At 35.4% G+C, this 17576-nt stretch overlaps 1 protein-coding gene across 7 annotated transcripts in view; it reads right to left on the bottom strand.

Moving 5' to 3' along the window:
* The window catches only part of Lar (tyrosine-protein phosphatase Lar), a 652517-nt gene that overhangs the window by 14052 nt on the left and 620889 nt on the right, over positions 1-17576 (bottom strand). For all 7 annotated transcript variants that reach the window (XM_069846106.1, XM_069846110.1, XM_069846112.1 and 4 more), the window contains 5 exons: positions 17127-17327; positions 13360-13578; positions 11287-11441; positions 7590-7719; positions 2497-2652 (listed from right to left, as the gene is read on the bottom strand). In XM_069846106.1, coding sequence (XP_069702207.1) covers positions 2497-2652; positions 7590-7719; positions 11287-11441; positions 13360-13578; positions 17127-17327 — 861 coding nt within the window. The remainder of the gene's footprint in view (positions 1-2496; positions 2653-7589; positions 7720-11286; positions 11442-13359; positions 13579-17126; positions 17328-17576) is intronic.

Raw genomic sequence — 17576 nt, 5'->3', positions numbered from 1 at the left:
AGTTTTTTTTCGGATTTTTTTTTCACTTGAATTTGTTATATATTCAAGTAGGCTACATTACATGGTATTCCAGGTGTTTTGATTACATAAGTGAACTCAAAAGATGGAGAATTCAACATTTCACTAATAATTTGAAAGTGTTAATTTGAGGGCTGCAAGTTTTTTTTCCCGTTTTTAATGAATGTGTGTTAAATACAGTCTCAATCCAACAAATATTGTCTACTGGCCATACCGCACATTTTCCAGAATCCAACGAAACGTGAATGTTAATTATTTGGAAAGTAATATTCATACTGAGTTAATACTCCAATTCCAAATAACTGTATTTTTCAAAATTTCCATTAATCTCCACCAAGAGTACAAATCAATCTCCACTGACACCAATATAAAAAAAAACATAAATAATAAAATGAATCCCCATAAATACCTGCCCCTGGAATGTCCTTGATGGCACAGTGCATGATTTACTATATGACGACTGAGTTTCTGATTTAGAAGAAGTTTTGAGTAATTCTTTAGCTCTGAAGAGGAATTTTTGGGCTTTGAGGATAAAGATTAAAAGGTACAAGCTACAGTTTTTCCTAATTAGATTTTATTTGTATACTGTAGACCTAAAAATCTAAAATATTACTTTATTATATTTAGTAAATGCATAATCATATTTAGTGCATTTTTATTTCTCAAAAATGTCTATAGAAAACTGAGTGCATTCCACATGTCACGGCTTTTTATATGCCAGCAAATACAGTATGTTTGCCACTACAAATATTAACATAAATAGGGAGGTCGCATAAAATTAAATGAAGTTAACAGTTGATCTTCGACTCTATCACGTTACAAAACACTTTTCCAGAGAGATGACCTAAGCCAGTGGTTTCCAAACTGGGGGTCGTGTAAAGAGCTTAGGGGGATCGCGAGATGATTTACAAAATAAAACAAAGAACACCTTATTAACATATACATACTATTGTTCAGAAACATAAACAACATTCAACATAATAAAAAAAAAAGTTTCAGTAGTTATACACTAAAGTAAAAAATAAATTTATTAATGTGACAAATGTGCCTGCCTTCATAAAGTAGCTCTCAAATCTGGATTCTGTATTTGATATACATAGATAGTGATATCACTTTCAAGTTCGGTAAGATTTCTCGTCTTTGTTTTGATGGAAATCATAGACAAAAAGCTTATTTTGCATAAATAGGAGATTACAAATTTTATAAAACGTTACTTATTTGGAACACGAAAAGTCACGTCATCTAGTCAATCAGAGCCAAGTTTATAATGAACACCGATCAAAATACCCCTCATTTCTCTGAAAAACAAAACCTGAATAGACTACAATGGACTATAGTGGACTTTATGTTGTCAGCAAACAGCTGGATACATTAAGAATGATTGATTGATTGATTGATTGATTGATTGATTGATTGAGAGCATCTTTCGCAAGCTAGAGGTATTCATGCATTCTTTTGCGAAGGTACTTTCAACATTTCATCAGTAGGTACGTAGGCCCACATATTTAAATGAATTATTCCTTCTTTTTTTTCGTAATTTCGGATAGATGAACGTAACTCTCTAAAAATGGATTTAATATCCATCTGTGACTGTCGTATTGTTTTGAGTGTCTTCCAGAAAATATTCCAAAAATCTTTTTGTTTATAATTGTGCAAACTTAATTTAATAGCGTAAAGATTAATTTTTAGTCCTATAAAATATATCTGTTATGGTAACAATAATTATTAGAGGAGAAAAATTCGTTCCGGCAAACCAAGGACCCAGATTCGATCCCCGGCGCTGGGGCGAATTTCTCTCCTCTAATAATCATTGTTAATATAACAAACTCAATATTTGTCATATCACACGTAGCTAAATTTTCCAAGAGTTCTTTAATGCACTGGAATGCATCACAATCCTTTTTGTCAAGTGATGTTTCTTTATAAATCCTTTAATTTTATTCCTGGCTGTTACTATGCTAACATCTTGGCCTTGCAAATCAATGTATGTAAAGATTAATTTCTTTTTATCAATGGTAACCTTAATAATTCAATGTGTTTAAGTGTTCGAAAATATCAGCAAAATATGCTACTAGAAATGATTTTCATGTAATATTTCATGTCATTGTTGCACTATATTTTTCTACTTTGGTCGTTCTTTGGATGGTTTCCGCTAATTTCGAGATTATTGTTTTTTCGATTTTACACGGATTTGTATTTTTCGAATACAGTTAAGTACCCTACCAATTCGTTAGAGGAGGGTCGCATACAGAAGTTTTGCCCAAAAATGGGTCGCGCATTCAAAAAGTTTGGAAACCATTGATCTAACCTAAAACATTATCACATTATACAAATACAAATGAAGTACGGTATGTGGAAAGAGAGAGAAAAAAAATTAATTAATGTTTTCATTACAATGTTTCCTTTTCCTTATCATTTCAAAATGAGTACATTAAAAAGTTATGGAAAAAAATATTCTTGAAGAAAATTAGTATTTACCTTAAATTCCAGTTCCATCCCTGTAATATTCTCTCCAATCTCAGGCTGCATCAATTTCTGAATATGGGTATGCAGATTTCGAGCTGCCACCTCGGTGTTGCCACAGATCACAGCTTCAAGTAGTGCATCATGGATGAATATATATTGGTCCTCAGTCTGGAAATGATAAATCATTGTTACCATAGTTGACAAAAAAATTGGACGGCTAACATACGTTTATATGAAGCTATTAAAAATATTCCAATCTCTATTCCTCATTTATTTAGTCTATCTACTGTACTACACTATATCGTGGACCACGAAGTATGACATTCAGTCAGCTGAAAGTTTCTCATTGAAAGAACCCAAAACTGGTCACTTGTAACTACTTTGTTCTTCCCCATCATTCTTACTCCACCATTTTGCACTAGCCCTAAATTGTCTCATAATTATACCTTACATTGTTTTCTGAATAGCTATGTTGGGTGTAATAAAGTAAATGATTAACGTGAAAAACATGAACTACAGTATATAGAGTTAGTACAAAAGAAATAGACACTTTAAATGTTCTATAAATCCAAAGCTATTAATGTTATCTCGAATCTGTTTACACTGTTTTATAAAGTGATCTTCAGTTTACTTCGGGATCTCACAAATGTTCAATATGTCATTGCTGCACCTCCAAAATCCACTATTTTGGGAACTCACAAATGTTCAATATGTCATCGCTGCACCTCCAAAATTCACTATCTTGGGAACTCACAAATGTTCAATATGTCATTGCTGCACCTCCAGAATCCACTATTTTGGGAACTCACAAATGTTCAATATGTCGTTGCTGCACCTCAAAAATCCACTATTTTGGGAACTCACAAATGTTCAATATGTCATTGCTGCACCTCCAAAATTCACTATCTTGGGAACTCACAAATGTTCAATATGTCGTTGCTGCACCTCCAGAATCCACTATTTTGGGAACTCACAAATGTTCAATATGTCATTGCTGCACCTCCAAAATTCACTATCTTGGGAACTCACAAATGTTCAATATGTCGTTGCTGCACCTCCAGAATCCACTATTTTGGGAACTCACAAATGTTCAATATGTCATTGCTGCACCTCCAAAATCCACTATTTTGGGAACTCACAAATGTTCAATATGTCGTTGCTGCACCTCAAAAATCCACTATTTTGGGAACTCACAAATGTTCAATATGTCATCGCTGCACCTCCAAAATTCACTATCTTGGAAACTCACAAATGTTCAATATATCGTTGCTGCACCTCCAGAATCCACTATTTTGGGAACTCACAAATGTTCAATATGTCATTGCTGCACCTCCAAAATTCACTATCTTGGGAACTCACAAATGTTCAATATGTCGTTGCTGCACCTCAAAAATCCACTATTTTGGGAACTCACAAATGTTCAATATGTCATCGCTGCACCTCCAAAATTCACTATCTTGGGAACTCACAAATGTTCAATATGTCGTTGCTGCACCTCCAGAATCCACTATTTTGGGAACTCACAAATGTTCAATATGTCGTTGCTGCACCTCCAAAATCCACTATTTTGGGAACTCACAAATGTTCAATATGTCGTTGCTGCACCTCCAAAATCCACTATTTTGGGAACTCACAAATGTTCAATCAGGGGCGTATTTTGCGGACTACCAGGGCTGCCGGCGGTAGCCCAAGGAAATTACAAAAGAAAAAGTTTATAATATAACATAATGTAATAATTTTGTATTATTATTTTTACCACAGTAATTAAAATTAAAGTAATTGTTAGATTTATATGAGCTCTCTGCTCTCGAAAAGAAATAAGTTGTCAAGGCGGCATCGCTGGAGAAACTGCTGCTACAAGGGGTAGCCTGGGACTGTTCTGCTCACGCTGTCCTGTCGCATAACTGCCCGTCCCCTGCTCCCTTCTGTTTCTATCATGCAGTGTAGGCCGGGTGAGTTGCCATTCTCGGGTTTCTTCGAAGGCGCGAAGCAACAATATGCTTAGTACGCTAGCTCATGAATGTGATTGTGTTCTTGCAGTTCAGTATTTTAAATTTGTGATTTGTTCAAGTGTCTAAGAGTTATATTAATTGTGAATTATTAAGTTTTTAATTTCCCAATTAAGTGATATTGTGAAAAATATGGCAGAACAAGTTTCTGGAGAGGTTTGTGTTGAAAATGACTGTGTAATAGAAGGTTTATTATAAGTGCCTTTTAACCGTCGTACATACAACGAGAAAGTTGAAATTGTGAAAATGGAAAGACCAACTCCTGAGTTAAATTTGTCCATGAACGTAAAAGAAAAACAGCGTGAGTACACACGCCATTTCACTTCAACATCATATGGTAAGTGGAAGTGGTTGTGTGGTACTTCTAAACTGTCTAAACTATTTTGCTGGCCATGTTTGTTATTTAGCCGCGAAACGAATGTGTGGTCAAAAGAGGGGTTTTCTAATATGAACTCCCTTCGAACGGCAGTCCTAAAACACGACAAATCAAAAGCTCATATTTGTATTAGCATGAACTTTGCAAACTTTGGGAAGACAAGAATTGATTTACAGCTAGATAAGCAAAAAGCTCTACACATCAACCAACACAATGCTCCTGTGAAAAAAAATCGGGAGATTTTACTGTGTCTTATTAACGCAGTCTGCTTTCTAGGAAAACAAGAATTGGCTTTTCAGGATCATAATGAGAGTGTGGAATCAGACAATAGAGGAAATTATATTGAATATTTAAGTTCCTTAAGTGAATTTGACCATTTACTGGCCAATCATCTTGAGAGTTCAACAGTATTTCGTGATACTTCTCCTGCAATTCAGAATTACTTAATATTTGCTATAAGTGGGGTTATGATAAAGAACATAAAATCTGAAATAGAAGAAGCACCTTTTGTGGCCATTGTTGTTGATGACAAGTGATCAGAGTCAATTGTCCACTGTTTTAAGATACGTCGACAGTACTGCCAATGTTCAAGAACGGTTTATAGGATTCACAAATGTCAGTTCGGACAAAACTGCTGCTGCTTTGTTTCAGCATGTGGAAGGTGTTATAGCAGAATATAATGTCGGCAATAAGTTAATTGCACAGACATACGATGGTGCTTCAGTTATGGCGGGAAATATTAATGGCTTAAGAACAAAAGTTCAAGAAAAGTATCCTCAAGCACTATTTGTCCATTGTTACAGCCATGTTCTCAATTTAGTTTTGCAACAAACTACTTCATCAATTCCAGAATGCCGCATTTTTTTCAAAACACTGTCGGGTTTAGCTGCATTTTTCTCATCATCTCCTAGAAGATCAGAAAAACTCAAGGAATTTAAGAAAAAGAAACTCCCAAAAATAGCACCAACTAGATGGAATTTTACATCTCGGCTTGTAAATACAGTAAAGGAATACAGAGAACAACTGACTGCTTTCTTTGAAAATATCATTTGTAATGACTCTGAAGAAAACTGGAATGATGATGTAATTGTGCAGGCTCAAGGATATTTGTATTTTTTCACACAGTTTGAGAATATATTTCTTCTTGAAGTCTATGCTAGAGTGTTCGCACATACAGATGTGCTCTACAATATTCTTCAGACAAAAAGTCTAGACATAGCATACTGCTTGCAAGAGGTATCAAAGTTAAAAAATACTATATCCGAGTTCAGACGTAGTGGGTTTCCGTCCATATGGAGTAATATGGAAAATGAAAATTCTTCAGCCAATACAATGGAACCACCATTAAAGCGAAGAAAAGGAGATGATGAATTGAAATACAGGCAGCTGTACTACAGCATACTAGATCGTATGCACATGGAAATTACTGACAGATTTTCTGATTATGGAAAGCATCTTCTAGATTCTAAAAAATTTATTGCTTATAGAGAAAACTTCCCGAATGAGGCACTAAACAAATTATTTCGTCCTATAACAGTCACTTTGATCAAGTACGTTTGAAAAATAAATTAAGCGTAATATATTCAGCAGAAGTCTTTGATTTTTCGAACAAACCTATCCATGAAATATTATCTGCCATATATGAAAACCAGCTGAACCAAGTTATTCCTGAAGTCCTTAAATTGGCAACATTAATTGTGACAATACCAGCTACGTCAGCATCGGTAGAAAGAACATTTTCTGCGTTGAAGCGAATAAAATCCTACTGTAGATCAACTCATACACAAGAACGTTTATCCAGCTTGGCACTGATGTCCATTGAAAAGTCATTTCTACAGAAACTTCGCAAGCGGCCCAACTGTAATTTCAGTGACGAAGTCATCAAAGTATTTTCGTCCCAATCAAGACATCTGGAATTCACATATAAATAGGTAAGGAATTTTATTATAGGGATTTTAAAATATATTTTGTGTAATAATAGGGTCAGTGGTAGCCCAGACCCTTAAACCAGTATACGCCACTATGTTCAATATGTCGTTGCTGGACCTTCAAAATCCACTATTTTGAGAACTCACAAATGTTCAATATGTCATTGCTGCACCTTCAAAATCCACTATTTTGAGAACTCACAAATGTTCAATATGTCGTTGCTGTGCCTCCAAAATCCACTATTTTGGGAACTCACAAATGTTCAATATGTCATCGCTCATCTCCAAAATTCACTACCTTGGGAACTCAAAAATGTTCAATATGTCGTCGCTGTACCTCCCCTTATTTTACAGGAGAGCAATTTCAAAGTTTATTCTTTTAGAAAAAATTAGGGATACATTAGAGGAAATTTTTTTTCTTAGTAGGTTATTTTACGACGTATCAACATCTCAGGTTATTTAGCGTCTGAATGAGATGAAGGTGATGCCGGTGAAATGAGTCTGTGATCCAGCACCGAGCATTTGCTCAAATTGGGTTGAGGGAAAACCCCGGAAAAAACCTCAACCAGGTAACTTGCCCTGACTGAGATTCGAATCCGGGCCACCTGGTTTCGCGGCCAGACGCGCTAACTGTTACTCCACAGGTGTGGACTATTTTTTATTAGTATTAGCATTAGCTGCTAATGAGAGTAGACATACCATGTTTTTCCATAACATTAAAACCAACATTTTTAACATATCTAGACAATAAAATATTTTTGCCAGAATTGTACAACACCACAGATACATTACCTGAACCATGTAGTTGCGCTGTGCTCTGAGGCAAGTTACGTGGCCATAGATATCTATCATCTTCTCGTGACGCATCCTCTCCAGCATAGAGTCAATAACAATGAAGCAGCCTGTTCGTCCAACACCAGCACTGTAACATTAAGGAAATGTGTAAAACTTTATGGTCATCGTTATCGGATTTATTTTGTTTATTTTATATTGTTGTCTAATATCTTTCATTTGTAAATATATACATTATTTATCACTCTTGTTTCCAGCAGCGTTCAAAACAGAAACTTCAAGCAGGTTGTCACAAAACTTACTATAGTTTCTGTCATTATACCTACTATCTCATCAAATTATGTTAAAGGTCAGCATCTCTGATAACTAAGACAGGTTCCTGGCATGCTCTCTGTCAGTCTGCATACAATAATATTTTATATTCTGAACTACAGGAAAGATTTCATATTTTATTCATATTCAGCATCTATAAGGTAAGTTATCTGGAAAGAATAATGCAAAATACAATAATTTTTATTAACATTACTGACTTTTAATCGAAAAAATAACACAAAGTGCCAACTTACTAAAATTTAGCTCTAATGAATTTGTCCCTCGTTTCTCTTGCTTTTCCATCACCATAAAATAAAAGTGACAAATGAAATGGCACCAGTATATATAAACTGTAAAGTAAAATTATATATACAGAAGAATTCCTATTATCTGGCAAGTGTGGGACAAAGCCAGTGCCGGATAACTGATTTTGCCGGATAATTGGAAAATATGTTTATAGGTTATGTAAATACATACTGTACTGCACAAACATCTTTTTCCATGTTGAAATTTAGTACCAGTAATTTTCATATAGATATTTAAAAATATAATTTTGAAATATGTACAATGTTTATTTTTAGTACTGAATACGGTACCGATAATGTATATTCAGTAGTTCATAATTAATAGCGTAAAAAATACTAAAAGTTTTCGTAACCTTATGACAGTTTTAATGGCAGCGATGTGACGTGAAGAGCAGTGTAAGCAACGTCGCAACTATGAACACGAAGTATGCTCGATGATTTGAACCTCTTTAACATATCTCTAATGTCTGCTTGTTTATATATACTATCACTCGAATGAAACTTTTACGCACTGTAGGATCAGAAAATTTCACACTTTCCTATTTAGACTCATCCAACACTCCTTCGAAACGGGCGAGTTCAAGTGGAAATTTGAAAGATATCGTCTCTGTGCATTGTTTGCAAGGCCCAAGTGACATACCGATGCTACCCGATCTACTCCAGGGACATAACGGGGTTTTCTGTCTACATTTTCACGCGTGAACAATGTAAAGAGTAAACACAATAAAACATGTATGATCCACGAAAACCACTCACATTTTCGCATGAATAACTATTTTTTGTTTGGCCTTGCAAAAAGTGCCGTTGTTTTGGTATTGCTGGTTAATTGGGTGCTGGATACGAGGGATTTTACTGTACTACAGGTCACAGAGACCCATAGAGTAACAAGAAGTTAAGACAGGCATTCAGCAATAATAGCAATAGGGATTTCGGTCCTATATGCTTGCAGCCTTTGCCCTCAAAGAAAACTTCCTGATAGGTACTCTGTTCTACTAGAGGCTGAATCGACCCCAGGGGCATAATGCAGCAGAAGGACTAAGTCAATTGGAAAGATCGATGACTCAATCGGGAATCGAAGCACAGACATTCGGCTTTGTAGTGTAGTGCCTTAACAACTACTATACCATATAGAGTTGCAAACTCTCCCGTATTTATCCCTAATTTTTAATTGTCTCCCGACTCCTGTATTTTTCTTCTCTTCGATCATTTTCCTCCCTTATTATTGCATAGTGTAAACATTTATTTGAAACATTTAATTTCTCCGTGATTGAAGGTGATTCACATTATGGATTCTGTTGTTCCAGAGATGCACTGAAAAGTGCAATCTCTACAGAAGATAATACTTGCCACAAATAGTTTAAAATCAAACAATGTTAAGAGTTACAAATTCCGAAAAAAAAAAGAAGACTAGTGAGATATGTTGTAAGCATACCAGGCAGTAAAGCTCATGCAGAGAGTGTTTTCTTTTATGAATAGTAAGTGAACAGATGTTCGAAACAGAAGCACGAAACATCTAATGAAATCAGAACTGCAAATCACAGTAGACTTCAACTACTCATGCATAGAATTTTTACAATTTGTCTGAAACTAGTTCTTGTTGTTTTCTAATGCCAGGCGTTTGACAATAAAGTCATTTGACCTCTTGCATTCCAATATTTTTCAAAGATATGATCATGGTCAGCCACTGAAGCACAGATTTTGAGGTGTTCCGGATCCATTTCTTGGTTTGAGTCGCACAATGGGCAGTTAGGGGACTGATATATTCCAGTTCTATGCAGGTGTTTGGCCAAACAATCATGGCCTTGTCTGAAACTAGAACGCGAGATAAAATGTCTCAATATACTCTTAATTTAAGCCTAACTGCCTAAGTGTAGAATAAAGTTAGATTGCGTAGTCTCTCGTATTTTCTTCAAAAAAAGTTGGCAATCCTACTATCACGTACCACCAGTATAGACTTTACATTTCTAAAATTGTTTTTTTAACAATAATTGTTTCGTGTAGGTCAGTTTCTGTCAGATGCGTTTCCAATTCACTGTGGACTAAAGCAAGGAGATACACTATCACCTTTATTTTTTAACTTTGCTTTAGAGTATGCCACTAGGAAAGTCCAGGATAACAGAGAGTTGGAATTGAACGGGTTACATCGGCTGCTTGTCTATGCAGATGACGTGAATATGTTAGGAGAAAATCCACAAACGATTAGGGAAAACACAGGAATTTTACTGGAAGCAAGTAAAGAGATAGGTTTGGAAGTAAATCCCGAAAAGACAAAGTATATGATTATGTCTCGTGGCCAGAATATTGTACGAAATGGAAATATAAAAATTGGAAATTTATCTTTTGAAGGGGTGGAGAAGTTCAAATATCTTGGAGCAACAGTAACAAATATAAATGATACTCGGGAGGAAATTAAACACAGAATAAATATGGGAAATGCCTGTTATTATTCGGTTGAGAAACTTTTATCATCCAGTCTGCTGTCAAAAAATGTGGAAGTTAGAATTTATAAAACAGTTATATTACCGGTTGTTCTGTATGGTTGTGAAACTTGGACTCTCACTTTGAGAGAGTAACATAGGTTAAGGGTGTTTGAGAATAAGGTGCTTAGGAAAATATTTGGGGCTAAGAGGGATGAAGTTACAGGAGAATGGAGAAAGTTACACAACACAGAACTACACGCATTGTATTCTTCACCTGACATAATTAGGAACATTAAATCCGGACGTTTGAGATGGGCAGGGCATGTAGCATGGGCGAATCCAGAAATGCATATAGAGTGTTAGTTGGGAGGCCGAAGGGAAAAAGACCTTTAGGGAGGCCGAGACGTAGATGGGAAGATAATATTAAAATGGATTTGAAGGAAGTGGGATATGATGATAGAGAATGGATTAATCTTGCTCAGGATAGGGACCAATGGCGGGCTTATGTGAGGGTGGCAATGAACCTCCGGGTTCCTTAAAAGCCAGTAAGTAAGTAACAATAATTGTTTCCTAAATAATGATTTGCGAACTGAAGTTACTGCAATTTGGACTAAGAATCCGTTTGTGCAAGATCCTCCCTTAGAGGGAAATAGCACTAACCTGCAATGCACCACCATTGGACCTGCATCAGAAGGATTCATGTTGCGAACACGACGTAGGAACTGCAAGAAAGGGGCTGGGTGATCAGGCACGCCATGGTCAGGCCACGCTGTGAACTGGAACTGTTTAATTTCTCGTCGCTCAGAATAACCAGCCTGAAATAAAAAAAAATTTACAATGTTCATTTTTTTATTAATAATTTTATGTAAAGGAAATACGACACTAACAAGTAAGATGATATGAGCGTGATTTGGAGGAAATTTAAACGAGCACAACTTTATAATTAACAGACAACAGTCAGTGATAATTATAGTCCCGTCGCTCTAATTTCCAGCAGCCAATCGCATTGCAGGTTGGCTACATTTAAACGTGTGTGTCTTGTGATTCGCTGATTCATTTCTTAAGGCTCGATAAATACTTAATATAATCGCCCACCATTTTAGCTCTTTCGTTGGCGTTCGGAGAAAGCACACGAAGACGTTATTTGCCGCTCAATTATTTGCGTTTGATTTATTATCGTAGGAGCTACGACATAATAATGTTTAACGGTGTGACAAATAGATTCCTCGTATGGTAGCTCGGCAACGTAAGAACAAAAATGGCGAACAATACTACCTACCTAGACTTTATAGAGCCTTCACTTTCTAAGACGTAAGCAAAGAGGTGGAGTCACGCCGGAAATAACAGCGTCGGGACTATAGGAGTGTGATTTTTTGGTATTACTGATATACACGAAATATGTTAAAAATTTAATTTTTTTTTTTTAATTATGGTGTATTTAATGACGCTCGCAACTACCGAGGTTATATCAGTGACACCAGTGTGCAGGAATTTTGTCCCGCAGGAGTTCTTTTACTTGCCAGTAAATCTACTGATATGAACCTGTTGCAGGCCGGGATCGAACCTGCAACCTCGAGCACAGAAGGCCAGCACTATACGACTGCGCTATCCAGGCCGAAAAAATTTAATGTTATCCATAAGAAATGCAAATCCCTTAATGAAAGTCCAAAATTAAGTGAAATACATCTGTGAATATTCGCAACATTGATCAAAATGCACGAAATTACTTCACAATCACGATATTTTTAACAAAAAACAGGTTTTATGGAGAATTCGTATAAAAAATAACTCTCTTTTTCAAATGAAACGTTCAAATTTTCGTTATAAAATATACATGAACATTTCTATAGATTTGGTCATTCAGCATTACATGTGTGTGGTACTGGTATCTAGTAATGATGTACACATAGTTTCAGGGACTACTTCCTGAAAAAACTAAAAATAAATCCTACAGTTAATTTTGTTCAACAATATAGACTTCAGTGGAAGAAATATGTAGAAAGGATGGATCGCACTAGATAGCCTAGACAAATTCTAACCTATGTACCAAGAGGAAGGAGAAATTTGGGAAGACCATGAAAACGCTCGCATGAGAATAACGAAGCTACTAGGGTCTAACACGTGAAGGACATGATGATGATGATGACTTCCAGAAAGCAGCGCAAGGAGACAATGGTCATTTCTCTTTCATGTAACAACTGTCTTTGTGTGATCAATTTAACTAATGATGCAAACAATTTTATGTTAGTTTCAAAGAGACTGTTCCAATAGAAATTTCTTTAAATATTATTTTGGTATTTTTGTATTTTTTTTAAGTTTCTTTAGGGTGCGAAATATGCGCGAAATTGCTAGTTTTTTTTTTAAGAAATATTCACCGAAATTAATTCAAACATCGAAATTAAGGTAAAATAATCACACTCCTAGTGATAGTGCATGAATTAATCTCAAGATTTTTGTATAAGCCTAAAGAAAATTATAAAAATTGGAAAATTAAAATGTAATACAACTCAAATCAGCTACTTTATCACTTACTGTGTATCAATTTTCTACTTTCATTATGTTAAATCAATTTTAATTTCGTGAACACTTTACACTTCATCACTGAATACAGATAGGCTATTAGACAGTATATTTTATTACCTAAAAATACACATATTCAGAATTTAAAATAGTCTCTGAAATATGAATAATAACTTCAACATAAACAACCAAAATTAAATTATCGGTAGCTACCTTATGAATCTGGAAGGTACGTATGCAGTATGTAGCCAGCTCCTGGACATCCGTTATTGTGACTGTCATGGCTCCATACGTATCAGTTCCTCTTGTTGGCCAGTACTGGTCGCATTTTATCCGTGTTCTCTCTTCTAGTTTCGTCATCATCACTATGGTAGCTGAACGCAACTCCCAGCACATACGCCAGAAGTCAGCAAAGGTATCTTGGAGAGGACCCTATATAATCACAATCAAATATATTTAATTAATTTATTGGATGTAGGTTTCAGACCAATACCTATTACTTATATTTAAAGATGGACACAGTTTAAAGCAGGGTTGGGCAGAATTATGCACTCTGTGCTTGCACGGTGCACTACGAGAGAAGTGTGCTTATAGTGTGCACGAAAACCGGTTTATTCAAGTTGCGGTACGTACTATATGTTTCAAAAGAAAATGTTATTCTACCAAACTAAATAAGAACACAAAGTAATGAAACACTTCCTTAAACACAAAACAAAACATGTCTGTTGCACATTAATTCATATTACTCAATTTCTCAAGATTTGGAGAAACTGTATCAGCACAAGCTATGCGAAGAACTGCCGTTAAAAGCCCATCATTTCTTGTTTGAGATTTGTTTATTTTCGTAATAGAAAATAACTGTTCACATCTATAAGTGGAACCAAATAAACACAAAACTTTCTCACACAGCTTATGCAGATTGGGAAAGCGTCCTCTTGGGAATCCGTCATAAAACTGCATAAGACTCGACCTTGAATCATATTTCGCTCGCATCTCTCGACCACATCGCAGGTTAATCAATTTACACTATAACGAAGGGGGGACGTTATCAATAAAATCAGTTGGAATCGGAACATGTAGCAAAAATACGCAAATCCATTTCCAGGCAATCTAAATCGTGGAACCTTGATGTAAATTCCTATAATAGACCGGATAGAATACATGCGTACATTTCGAAATTTTCATTGTTCAAAATTCTATGCTTAGATAAGGATGGGAAATGATATATATTTCGCCCTTTTGCATTTGACGTATCATAACAGCAATTTCTCCTCAAAAGCTGCAATTCTATCAGTAAATTGTGTATTAAGAATTTCTTTTTCCAGAAGTCCTAGATTTAGCTCATTTAAAAGCTGTAAGATCTGTTATAGCTGCTGGCACACTACAGCGCTGCACTTGGAATTCCCCGTGCGCACGGAGGGCACATGCACTCAAACGCCCATCGCTGCTTTAAAGATACCTAAAAGTAAACTGCTTACCATGCTACATATTTTATTTTTATAAGAATTCAGTGCGAAAATGTGATAGCAAATTTAAGTCTTAGGAGCAACAGCTGGAGAAGAACTTGTGAAAATATTAATGACACTGAAGTACCTGTAACTTACTGAACTAGGATTGCCAGGTCTTACGTTTTTCCTGTAAGCTTTATGTTTTTTCCTTCTATTTTATGGCTAACATTTTTCTTTTGCCCGTAATACTATTTCTTCCTTTTTTCTTTAATCCACGCACATCAAAGAATCTTATTCTGAAAGTCCCGGAATACTGCAATTACAATGACATTGCATAGATGACACTGTTCCTTTTTAACAGTTCTGTTAACATTTTTGTAGGTTTTATGCCCATATGCTGCATTATATTGAAAAATGCTATAATGTTACATAGCTTTTCATCGAATCAAGAATTAGTTTTTTTTTATTGGGTTATTTTACGACGCTGTATCAACATCTAGGTTATTTAGCGTCTGAATGAAATGAAGGTGATAATGCCGGTGAAATGAGTCTGGGGTCTTTGCTCGTATTGGATTGAGGGAAAACCCCGGAAAAAACCTCAACCAGGTAACTTGCCCTGACCGGGATTCGAACCCGGGCCACCTGGTTTCGCGGCCAGACGCACTGACCGTTACTCCACAGGTGTGGACTCAAGAATTAGATTATTCTATTTTTGAAAATGAAGTTGTTATATTGAGAGTGCGAAATAGGGAAGGGTCAAGGTTAACGAACTATTAGGAGTGTAGCTAAGAAAGTTTTGTTACATGGACAAGTGTGATGTGAGTGTGGTACATATGTCTTGAAACGAGAGTAAATAATTTGAGTACAACTGAAAATGGACCAAGAATAAAAGAGTCAGTGAAATCTTGTTGTGGTGATTGTTATTATATGTATAGGGGAGGATAGTAAGCTATTTTGGGGTGTAGGGGAATAGTTAGATATTAGAGGAATTTAGAGCGTGGTCATTAGAATAGACAGGGTTGGAAATGTGTTAAGTTAGGGGTAAGAATGTAATTTTGAGAACCAGATAGTTTAGTACTGGTATAGAAATCTGTAAATAGTGATGGTGAGTTCCTAAATACAGAAATATGAAGGGCCATCAACCACTTGGGATGTTTTGCTTAATGACAATAAATTATATCATATCATATCATATCATATCATATCATATCATATTGAGACTGCAAAAATTTGAGAACCTTGATGAAATGTGTGAAGAATTTTGTGAGAGTAGAGTTGTTTTATTAGAACGTACAGTAATCATCATCGAGAAAGTGATGTTGGTAAGTGACTTTATTATTTTTTTTCTAAAGTTTATAGAGAAAGTGTTTCAATCGTAAATAAAGTCACAATTATAGTGTTCCAGCTTTTAATGCCTTTATAGAAAGGGTTTTACACTAATGAAGAATAAATGGACAATTGTTACAAACAGGAGTCATCCGAACTGATTAAATCAGAACTACAAATTGTACTGAATTTGTCTTCCATTTGTGAACATTTTTCACTAATTTGCAAAACAGGATGAAAAATTGTTAAGAAGAGCTAAATTTCAAGAGAAATACCAGAAAGAGTAAATTAAATATAGATTATATAAACAACAGTGTTCTATTCAGTGTAATAAAATAAATATATCATGGCAAATCTTCCGTTTTTTTCTGACAAAAACCTGGCAACCCTATATTGAACATCTCTCCTAGTTCTCTGACTTGGTCCTAGTGACTTAATTGTTTTCAAAACTCAAAGAAAATCTTAGAAGGAAAAAGTTTGAGAAAGTTGACTGTATCATGATACATGTGAAAGATTTTTTCACAGACCAAATCACAGAATTAAAAAAAAAAAAAAAAAAATCTACCGGCAACACTACTGGAACGCAGGTTGGAGAAATACTTTACAGTTCAAGGAGATTTGTGTTAAAAGTGTCTAAGGTTAAAAAAATTTGTACAATCCTCTTCTTCTTGCAATTCAAAGTACGGTATTTTTATGGGAATTTATTCGTTTTTTAAGTCTGTTCAGGAAAACGTTTTTCATCACTGAATTTTTTAACAATACTCTTTCAACTATTTAATTGTAAAAAATTGTCTAAATATTGATGAAAAATATATTATTTTAATGTACCGAAGTACATATGATATTTCCATGCAGATATTCTGCGTCATCATACGATGAAAGAGTAATGGAACGGCGCTTATTCCGTCGGATCCCGGCCAACTAGTCACTCATAACGAGTGCACCTCAGCACATGTGTGGACTTCGGTTCTACGTTCATAGACATCTATGACGTAGTGCAGGGGGCGGCCACTAGAGGGAACCCAAGAGTTGGAGCTTAATCTGAGACGATTCTATCCGACGCCAGGGTTGTATCCGGTGTGGCTTAGTGGATAAAGCATCAGCACGTAGAGCTGAAAACCCGGGTTCAAATCCCGGCGCCGGAGGGAATTTTTCTCCTTTCCATTACTCTTTCATCGTATTGATGAAAAATATTGTAATAATTACCTGAGTAGCAACATAGGCATTATGTTTCCGATAACCATCACAGTAATTAGCATTGATGTAATCAGAGCCTAAGATACCGTCCACTGGTTGCAGAATAACTCTGGAGTGGTCATATGCAATAACATTGGCATAACGGTTCTTCGGCTTATTCACCTCCATATTGGAGTGGTCCCATGTAAATTGTTGGCCAGGTTCAATTGACTGCAAATAAATATTTATCTCTTAGTCATTACATTTTGTGCATAAACTTTAGCCTATAACTAACTTCAACATTCATAACTTATAAGTAAAACAAAAAAATTCTATGTAATTTTTTATAATACTTAATGTTTCTAAAAATTCTCTTTGATTATACTTCTATGAACATAATATTAGTTGGAATAAGGTATCATTGTAGTTACGGTTTTCATTTTAATCAAAATTTGATGATTAAAAATAACATTTCAAAAT

Source organism: Periplaneta americana, chromosome 14 (assembly GCF_040183065.1).
Source record: "Periplaneta americana isolate PAMFEO1 chromosome 14, P.americana_PAMFEO1_priV1, whole genome shotgun sequence".
In the NCBI taxonomy this organism is placed as follows: domain Eukaryota; kingdom Metazoa; phylum Arthropoda; class Insecta; order Blattodea; family Blattidae; genus Periplaneta; species Periplaneta americana.
Note: the sequence above shows the minus strand (reverse complement) of the source record. Positions and strands in the feature narration are given on the sequence as shown.